The sequence below is a fragment of the Gymnogyps californianus genome, chromosome 4, assembly GCF_018139145.2.
Source record: "Gymnogyps californianus isolate 813 chromosome 4, ASM1813914v2, whole genome shotgun sequence".
Taxonomy (NCBI): Eukaryota; Metazoa; Chordata; class Aves; order Accipitriformes; family Cathartidae; genus Gymnogyps; species Gymnogyps californianus.
Window position 1 is genome coordinate 25,901,999 of NC_059474.1, and position 9,958 is coordinate 25,911,956.

The following is a 9,958-nucleotide window of genomic DNA, read 5'->3' on the forward strand; positions in this document are numbered from 1 at the left end:
GAACAAATATTGTAAATGTAGCTCGTCTTTCTGACTCTGTGAATAGAGGGTCTTACCTGCTGTCCCAAGGCCTGGCAAATTTTTTCAGCCTCTGGCTGGTTATTGCCTTTCTGATCAGAACTCGTAGCTGTGCTGCAAAAGATACTGTTTCAGCTGAAAAGGACAGATTATTTTAATAATAAGCAGAAAGTAAGATATATAAGTGAGAAGAAAAAAAGTAGAAAGCTAAAAAAAAAGCATGATGTAGACAAGTCAAGAGTTTCCCAAAACATAGCCAACGATGATGAAAGCAGTTCTGTTACTGCAGATACCCTCTGCCCTTTGGTCAGGGTATCCCTCAGGATCAAAATAGTACCAGGACTCTATCAGCGGATGGGAATTAGAGCTCTGATTGTCAATTCACTGCTTCTCCCTCGCAGCAGTGCCAAACTATGAGCCCCAAAAGGTGAAGTAGCTCATCTTTCCTTTTTATTTTTCTTTTCTTTTTTTTTTTTTAAGAAAAAAACCCTCACTCAGTCCTCTTTTGTGGTACGGTCATTTTTGTCCACCTGTGCTGAATGTTCACATAGTCCTGTATCTGGGTCCTATCCTTTTAAGCTTCACTGAATCTGAGAAAACGCTACCCAGGAACCATCTCAAGCTCTGGACTTCTAGACATCTTCTCAGGATGCATAATTTTCTTTCTTGCAAACTAATTTTAGCAAAAGAGGTCCTGTGACCAACATGCCTAAGCTTTGTGATTAATGCAGCTCTGCAAACTCTCCAGCAACTCAAGCACTCTTCCACATGACTATACCAACTGCTCCAGATTTTACTCTGCTGAGAAAAATTCACTACAGTATTTCAAGCTGTATTTCAAAATCTACATCCAAACTCATTTGTGATTTGCCATCCCTGTATCAATCTCAACAGACTTCCACTAAGGTGAGTTGAATTTTGCCTACAGTTAGGAGGCAGCATAGACAACCATGCAGAAACAAGGTTCTGTAACAAAAAGTTAAATACATTGAAAACCAATGGAAATCATAAAAGTATTTATTGCTTCACCAAGAAAAAACAGAAGAAGCTCCATTAGAAAGATTCTTCATCTGTTTCCCCACACCTCTTTCCATCAGCCATTGGCAGGTTAATGCTAATAGCTGCCCTCAGGTTAGCCCAGAAAAGGGCACGCTTGCTCCTCTCCTTCGGCCACTCCAGGTAGGTTCGCTTTGCCATGAGAGCCTTCAGCTTGTGATACCTGGCAGGGATAACATATGGAGGGATCGGCTCCAGTAAAATGAGGATTAAGCTGTTGGAATTCTCACTGAATAATTTGTGATGGGCAAAGTACAGCTCATAGTGACACCACTCGCTCTGCACAAAGTTGGGAGACAACACAAAGATCGACTTGTAGCTCTTCTCAATGCAGTTAATGATGTTCTCCACAATGCTCTTGCCGGGGATGAAGTTTCTCTCGTGCTGGCACAGTTGTACACAGCCCTCCCCCTTCTCCAGGTTCGGGATCAGCTCGTTCTTCACCCACAACGAATCGCGCTCGCTGTAGGAAATGAACGCGTGAAACTGCAGAATGGTCTCCTGCTCTTCGGGGTGGCTGTGCCAAGCTCTCCGCTTCGTCTGCGTCCACTGCCACGTCATCCGCACGTACCACGGCACATCCAGGTAGATGCACAGAAAGGCCACAACAGCCACCAGCACCAGCGTCAGCAGCAGAGCTGTCACAAGCAAGAGCATCGTGTTGCAAGCCAGCTCAGTCAGGTGGAAGTCCTTCAGCTGCGTTCCTCGCAAGTCTTCCGGGTACTCGCACACGTATGCCGCCGGCCAGCCGAACAGCTTCCCCCCAGACTGCGTCTCCAGACGGATGAAGTCTTGCAGTTCACAGGAACACTGGAATGGGTTCTGCCCGGCTTGTAGCTCCCTGACCCTTGGGCAGCTCCGGAAGAAGTCGGCAGATGGGGTGAGGATCAAATTCATCTCTACGTTCAGGAACTCCAGGGATGTAAAGCCACTGCACCCTGGCAGGTCAGCCAGCCTGTTCGATGCCAGGTTCAGCTCTTTCAAGCATTTCAGCTCAGCCATCCCCTTGGGGACACTGGTGATCTGATTGTTTTGTAGAGCGAGTTTTTTGATGTTGACTGGCAAGCACTCAAACACGGCATCCGTCAACTGATTTGAGGACAGGTCCAGCTCTGTCAGAGACTCAGCCCATTGGCATTGCCCATCAGCTCCATCGTGACTCAGCAAGTTGTTGCTCATGTCCAGATATTTCAGTGATGTCATAAGGCTGGTCATGAAGCTTACCTTGGGAAGGCTCTCAAATTTATTCTTCTGCAAGATTAATGTCTCCAGTTGAGTTAAATTGTCACATTTTGAAAAAAGAAGATCTGTTAAATCATTTTTTATAAAATTTAAGTATCTAAAGGGACTTTCAGACGAAGGACACAGCATATGTATCATCTCTGATTCAGCTATTGTCATGGCTGCAATATTCATGTCTGCAAATATTTTGTATAGGTCATCCTGTGAGAAGTACAGATCTGTGATTACAACTTTCTTCATTGTCAATGCTTTCATAGAGGTACCTGAATAGACAAAGTCATAGCTTCCAATGTCCGACAATTGTGTTACACTATTAATATTGAAGTATTCAATGGATGACTGCCATACAGTCTGAAAAATTTCAATAAGAGCATTCCAGTCCACTGACACATTTGTCAATGTCAGATTTTGTAACCTGGAGCCTTGTCTGAAATTAGATAATAAAGCTACTAATTTTTTTACATTGTCATTTGTGATTTCTGACAATGACAAGCTTTCTGTAGTATTTTGTATCACAACCCAGTCAAAATTAGCTTTAGACTGATGACTATTTGTATACAGGAGTGGCAGGCTCTTGATTTTTTTGTCCGAACCATCTTCTGGAAGATCGTTAGAAACAGATGTAAAGAGTTCCTTTTCCACGGACAGGCTGACGTAGTTCCAAAAAGTTAATGCAAACAGACACTTGTAAAGAAAAACGTTTCTGAGAGATCTCATATTTTCTGTCATACTGGTTTCTGGTTCCTTAGAGATGCTGCTCAATACTTTCCTTATCTGTCCATCTTTGTTCTAATCCTGTAGCAAAACAAACAAACAAAAACAAACCCCAGATCGTATCATTAAGTAGCTATGTGGGAGCCATCATAGAGATTGATTTTTTAAGGTTCCAATTTCTCACCTCTCCCTTTGATTCAAAAAGCTATGAAGGCATCTATTATCATTCAGGAGAGGCATTCCTTATTAAGAGAACACCACTGAAATTTCTATTTGGTAAATACGCTGTATTTAGTATGTAATGAGTCTGTTTCTTACAAAACATATTTGATTTCATAGGTGACTAAAGTTTGCACAGAATTACTTCTGTGATTCAATGTATTAAGAAGGCTTCCCACAACTGTATAATACACTTTGATCAGAAAGTACAATATTTGAGGTCAGTATGGTCATCCCCTCCTCAGATTCTCTCTTGAAGGATATGAAGTCTGAACTACTCAGACACATTTTTTTAAATGGACTTGTGACTATAAAACCTGGACTGAAACACAGGATGGAGGTTCAAGAGAGTGAATCAAAATCTGAACGTCTTTAGGTCGCTGAAATTGGTTATTAGTGCTTATTTTAACTGGGGAGACCGGGGTGGGGGGTAGGATGTTCTATATTTATGCTATAGGAAAGTCCACAGAAGAGTTCGCTTCTTGTCTGGGCTTAAGCTTCTCCTGAATTTAGTCTCTGAAAGTGGGGTGTCCCCATGTCTGATTTGTTAGGTGTACACAGAGGACACCAAACACACACTAAAAATATTTGCATGCTACACAAAAAAATACCAGTTGTAGAACCTCTGTACACAAAATCTAGCCCTGATCTAAGGACACTGACCTCAAATGTCTCTGTTGTGAAAGAGAGGCTTATTTAAACACAATTTAGAGAAAACTCATAACTGTGGCTTGGCTTTGATTTTCCGTAATGGAGGACAATTTTCCTTTCTGAATGTAGTTTAGGGTAGCCAGCCTCCCTTTGTTTAAGTCAGCCATTGTGAATATTGCCTTAAATCTCCTTTAAATATTACCATAAATCCATTAGACCGCCTTTCCAAAAGAGAAACTGGTAAGAACTTAGCTAACATTTTTATATGTGTAAATCTTGATTTAAAGTTGTTTTCCAGATTTCTGAAATCTTTTTGTTTCCTCAGAACATTCCTCCCCTCTTCCTCTCATTACTTTTAAATCGTAGCTGTTGTCTGAAGCTTTCCATAGTGCTTATTCATTACTGCACTGGCTTTCAACTCTCACTTGATATTGAAATGGCTAAATTGTGGGTTTCTATTTCTAGTGACTCTACAATGATTCCTAGTGACTCTATAATGAGACAATAATAGCTGTCACTTGTTGGACTAAAGCTACAACCTCGAGGACTACATCTTCTGTACCATTAACCATTCCACAAGCTTTCTTAGAATTACATTACTGGGTCTCAAATGTACTTTCTCCTTGATCTAACACAACCTATATTACAAAATCTCAACAGTACAACAAAAACCAGTCCACTGAGTTCTTTTGTAACGAATGCATGAAACTAGGCTTGGAAATCATCTAGAAATAGTGGGGCAATATGGCAAAACTTTTCCAGCCTTTTTCCAGATTTTCATTTGGAAAAATTATATGCAGTTTTACCATCATAGCCTTCAAAAGGCATTTGGGCATGTGCAGAGAACAAAAGATAATCAGCATCCTCTATCCTGTTCTTCCGATTGTTTGGGCAACACTACTAATGTGTATATAATCAAACAAAATATGTAGCTTCAAGAGAAATCTGAAAAAAAAAATCTACCTTCAAATCATTATTTCTTCTTAGGACAAAATTTCAGCAATATCCAGGGACTAGATGAAAGAAGGATATGATTCTTCCACACATGCTTAATTTTCTTTCTCATTCCTATATCCTGGCATTCAGTCAAATTATTTACGAGTACCTTCAAACTTTCTTTGAATATCCCATGAAGCTACAGAATTAACAACTGTTATGACACATGACCCATGATTTCAGGGCTAACACTGGAGAAATTATCCTTTATAGTTGTATCCCTTTTAATTCAGAAGTATCCTCAAGTCTTCAAACTTGACAAAAAGATCATTATCCAGATATAAGCAGAGAAGCAATCCAAGTAGACAAACCAAACCAAGATCATAGCGACAAATTGTCCTGTAGTTTAAAGAGTGAGAGATCAAAATTGAGGTTTTAAGAGTTTTTCCAATATAAACTCAGTATAAACTGACTAAATTTTCATGTAAGAAATGTACAGAATGCATTGAGCTATGATGGGTCAGTATTAAGGCATGTGCTTCGCAAGTTATTGGCATAATACAAAACTCAAACATTAAATGTTTGAACATAAGCAACTTTACTCTCATTTCTTACCCATACACTTGAAAGGACATCATACACTTGCTAATAACCCTCTATGGAAAACATGGCTTATTTTCAAATAAGATGTAGAATATAAAACAGTTTTAGCTAACTAGCAACCGCATAAAATCAATAAAATGAAAAGTTTCTCACCAGAAATCCCTGCTCTCTGAAAAAGCAGAAAATGTACTCAGGAAAAGACAAAAAGAAAACTTCCTGTAACTCTATCCTACTGTGTACCAATACTCAGGAACGCCCAAACTTTCTATATAAATGTTTGTGCCATCTACTGACAGCTTATGAAACAGCATTTGCTTTCTCCAGATGTATTTTCCACATACAACATTACTGTAATTTCCCTATTATTTAATTATTACTGAACTATGTGCTTTCATGCTTTGCAATAGATTAAGCAGGGGAAAAAAAATTAATCTTTTAACAACTTTCTGTCTTCATCAAATTAATATGAAAATAAGTACTTCTTTTGAGCAAGTTTTACCCTGAAATTCAAACATCTTCCTCTCTGAACTTAATAATGATCTAAGTCTATATGCATTATTCTGATTTTTTTTTTTCCATTTAGCTATACCAATTTAGTTGTCAAGTTCTTATCAAGGCTGGTTAATAAAAGTACTGTTTGTCTTATTTTAATTTCCATTTAATGGGAATGGAAAAATAATCTCTCTCTCCTACTCCAGCAGTGTTGTGATTGGGTTAAATAGTGGACATGGAAACAATGGGTGGGGTCTGTTTTGTTTTTGTTTTTTTTTTTAATTAAAACAGAGCAGCGACTTCCGTACTGAATGCCCAAACACATGGGTTATTGTCCTGGCAAAGACATAAACCAGTCTCTCTTTATTTCTATATAATGTTGGTCAGAAATTCCATCACAGCTGAAATCTAAATACAGAACTGCCACACTACAACCTACCTTTCTGGGTTAGCATACCGTAATGCATTCACAATTTAACATTTCAATGATTCAGGAAGCAGAGGAAATAATCTTTAAAATTACTTTTTCACTTCAAAGCTTATTCTGTACATCATATTTCATTTCTCAGCTTCAAGTGAAAAGAGGTCACCCAAAAAAGTAAGTGAAAGATAGGACAGGTAGTAAGTGACAGAATATGGACAATTCATATTCTCTGCTGTTACGCTGATGAGCCTTATGGTGGTACTCTCTGATTCTACGATTCTTTCTCCATTTCTGTCAATACAGACAAGAGTGCTCACAGCTGGTTTCCAAATGACACCTTATAATGTTGTTACATACAAACCTCACCATTGTCTGCCCTTAGCTGGAAAGATTTTGCTATCCATCCTTAGGATGAGATAAAATCCTAAGGTAAGACCTTGCTTCTACCAAACATTCATTCCTGTTTTGGAATATAACAGTTTAACTGCTTGAATATAACCTACCTATTACTCTAATGATTACAGAACCAGACGCATGTTCAGTTAACATGTAATAACTGCTGTAAATTAGAGACTCTTATTCGAGAGTATCTCTTCAATTAAATGACAGTATGAGCTGGCCAATAGCATAGTTTGAGTTCTCCAGTTCTGCCTACATACTATAAAGATAGATAAAGCATATGTTAAACAGCAAAATAAGCATATTACCACTAATTGCATGCCATTAGCCCTCATATTTACCACTCAGATTTACCAGTGCAATCACTGGAAGAAGATTAATATATTCCTCAAATGTTATGCATACTTCTGTGTTTTGTTAAAAGTAGCCAAATGCAGTTGTTTCCTTCCATCTTTTCTTTATATTTATCTATTTATTAAAAGGCAAGTATCTTTTCTGAAACCCATTAGGAAGATGATGACACTCAACTTAGCCTAGTAACAAACTTCAGTGAAATCTGAGATGAGTAGAAGTGTTCAATCTCTATTGCTCATTTATTTCAAAACCGTTTGCAATATTACCATAGTGAGAAAATACTAGTGAAATTAATTACTGAAAAGTGAAAGAGAAAGAAAATTAGAAAATGCAAGTGCTAAATTCAAGAAAGTAATTTAGGAACTTAGGAAACTAATACATCCTTCTGTCCCCATAGACAGACATACACGTTTATGCACTTGTAATGTTAATTTCATCCTGAAGTAATAACTTTATAATACAATAGTGATTAATACTGTCTTGCAGTTCTAAAACATGCGTGGCCTTGTACACAATCTGCAAAACTGACAGAGTAAGATCCACTTTACAGTCAAAATTACCATCCATCATGGGGAAAACCAATCTCCAGCTATTGAGCTTCATCTATTGTGATCCCTCCTAAGACACTGCCCTTCCTTACTCTTCCACAAGCTCCACTGAAAAGCAGAGGGAAATCCTTAGGGCCGCTCTAGATTTCGTTTTCAATAAATACATCTTAACATTAATAAAGTAACCTAAAAGATGCTGGAACTACCAGCATGCCCTGATACGTAAATTCTCATTGAAACACCTTCGAAATAAACTTATTAGCAATACAAACATTTGTTCTGCTACCACCTACCTTAACGAGAAACCTCAGAGACTTTTGCCTGAGAAGCGTGTAAGTCACGTAGCATGATCTGTATTTGTGAAGCACACTTCCGAGAACTGGGGCTTTAATTTGTCACCTCCTATATCAGCTCTCCTTAGTGATTCACAACGTGTATTATTTTGCTTCCTGCAGCAACAGTAAGTATTTCTTTGGCAAAGGAAGACTAGTGATAGGAAGGATGCTATGATGAATCGTGGAACTGCCTTTTATCGCTGTAAAAGGGCATGCTTCGCCTTAAAATGAAGTGGCAAAAAGAGGAAAGGGTATGAGGAATTAGACAAGAGACAAGAACCACAGGTTGTTGGGCAAGAGCCTGCAATCCCCGTTGTTCAACCACATATTTCTTGCATGGCTGCGGCGCCCAATGCTGACACTAACTTACTGGAAATGTGTGTACGCACCTCCTAGTTTCTTTTAGCAGCATTTCCTGTAAATACAGATATAACAAAGGTGCAAAGTGGCATCTGAAAAGCTAAATCTCAGTTTAATTCCGCAACCCCACACTTCAGTAGGTTAGCTGCAGCTCGCTTTGAAGGAGGATTCAACTTTCTACCAAAAAGAAAAAAATTTGACGCCAGCTCAGTGACTAGACTCATTTATACTTAAAATGCCTCAGTATGAACGTTATTACATCAGCGTTGTCAAATTTACCCCTTTCGCCGCCTCAGCGAGGACGCGGGGGGCGGCCGTCCGCCCCTGAGGGAGGCCCTCCTCCACCCGCGCCCGTCTGTCTTGGCCGGCGCTTCCGGCGGGGTCCCCAGCGCGGGGCCCGCCTCCCGCGCCGGGAGACCCCCGTGTCCCACAGGTGTCTGTCGGTCGCTCCCCGCCGCCCTCTCCGCCGAGCGGGGCCGCAGGGAGCTGGGGGCCATGAGGGGCGATAATGGCGGCCGGGACGGCTCTCCGCGGCGGGTCAGCGCTGCCGCCCCGGCCCGCAGCCTGAAGCCCGGGGGCGGCTCGGCAGCGGCGCGGAGCAGCCCCTTCGAAACAGGAGGCCGCCTCAGAGAGACGGAGGGAGAGCGAGGGAAGAAGAGCCAGCCCTCCCTCCTCCCTGCGGCCCGGCCGGCCCGCGACTGCCCGGTCTGCTCTGCCTCCTCCCCCCGCTGCTGCCGACGTGGCGGGGCGGGGAAGGGGAAGGAGCAGGGGTCGTGCCGGCAAGGGGACTGCTCAGCGGTAAGGAGCACAGCGATTTTTTCTTTTTCTGCCGCTTTTGAAACTGGCTGCGGGCTCCTCACTAATAACTCCACCCCAGAGGGGATTTCGAAAGGGGGGGGGGGGGGGGGGGGGGGGGAAGGGGAAGGGGAAGGGGGAAGCTGTGGGCGCTGCGGGTTTGAGGGAGCGGCGCTCCGGCTCCTGCTTTGCCCTGGGTGCGGGGGCAGGTGGCAGCGCGGGGCGCCCGAGGGGGCGTCGCCTCAGCTCGCCGTGCCCGCAGCGTCCCGCGGAGGGAGAAGTGACAGCAGGCGTCGAGCGAAAGGGGAGCGCGGTGCCGCCGGCCAAAAAAAAGTTACCCTTCACGGAGGCGTTCATCCGCGTCTGAAGGCGCCCGTCGGCAGCTGGGCTTTGCTTTCGAGGCGGGATTAAACTCCTCAGGCGGCGGGTGGGCAGGTGCCACCGGGCCGCGTCGGGAGCTGCCGCCGCCGCCGGCCCCTGAGGGGCGGCCGGTCCCGCTGCCCGTTGGCCGCTGTCCGCCTCAGGGCGGCTGGTCGCTGCAGGCGGGGTGCTCGCCTGCCGCCCAGTCCGGAGCTGGCCTTGGCATCTCCCTCATGAACTATCTGTAGCTTTGGACAGATGGATGGAGTTGTCCGAGTTGATTTAGATCAGTATAGTTTCACGGATGACAGCTTGAATGACGCCTTACCCCCGGGTTAAGCACGGCTCGTGGTTGCTGACAGATGTGGTAATTTGCTGTTACATACTTTGCTCCTATAAGGAAAGTTTAGCAGACAACTGCAGGGACCTTGGCCCAGATGGTCCCCAAAGAT

The 9,958-nt window shown here is 42.7% G+C and overlaps 1 protein-coding gene across 4 annotated transcripts; it reads right to left on the reverse strand.

The window, feature by feature from the left end:
• Positions 1-1,023: 1,023 nt before the first annotated feature.
• Positions 1,024-9,521, reverse strand: LOC127015664 (toll-like receptor 1). Of its 4 annotated transcripts, none has more exons than XM_050895747.1 (2): positions 9,485-9,521; positions 1,024-3,111 (listed from the first exon to the last, which is right to left on the reverse strand). In XM_050895747.1, exon 2 carries the CDS (start codon positions 3,043-3,045, stop codon positions 1,072-1,074), a length of 1,974 nt encoding a protein of 657 aa, XP_050751704.1. In that variant the 5' UTR covers positions 3,046-3,111; positions 9,485-9,521; the 3' UTR covers positions 1,024-1,071. The 4 variants fall into 4 exon arrangements, with proteins under 4 accessions (XP_050751704.1, XP_050751703.1, XP_050751705.1 ...); XM_050895746.1 differs by lacking the exon at positions 9,485-9,521 and adding an exon at positions 8,631-8,690; XM_050895748.1 differs by lacking the exon at positions 9,485-9,521 and adding an exon at positions 7,950-8,006.
• Positions 9,522-9,958: the final 437 nt, after the last annotated feature.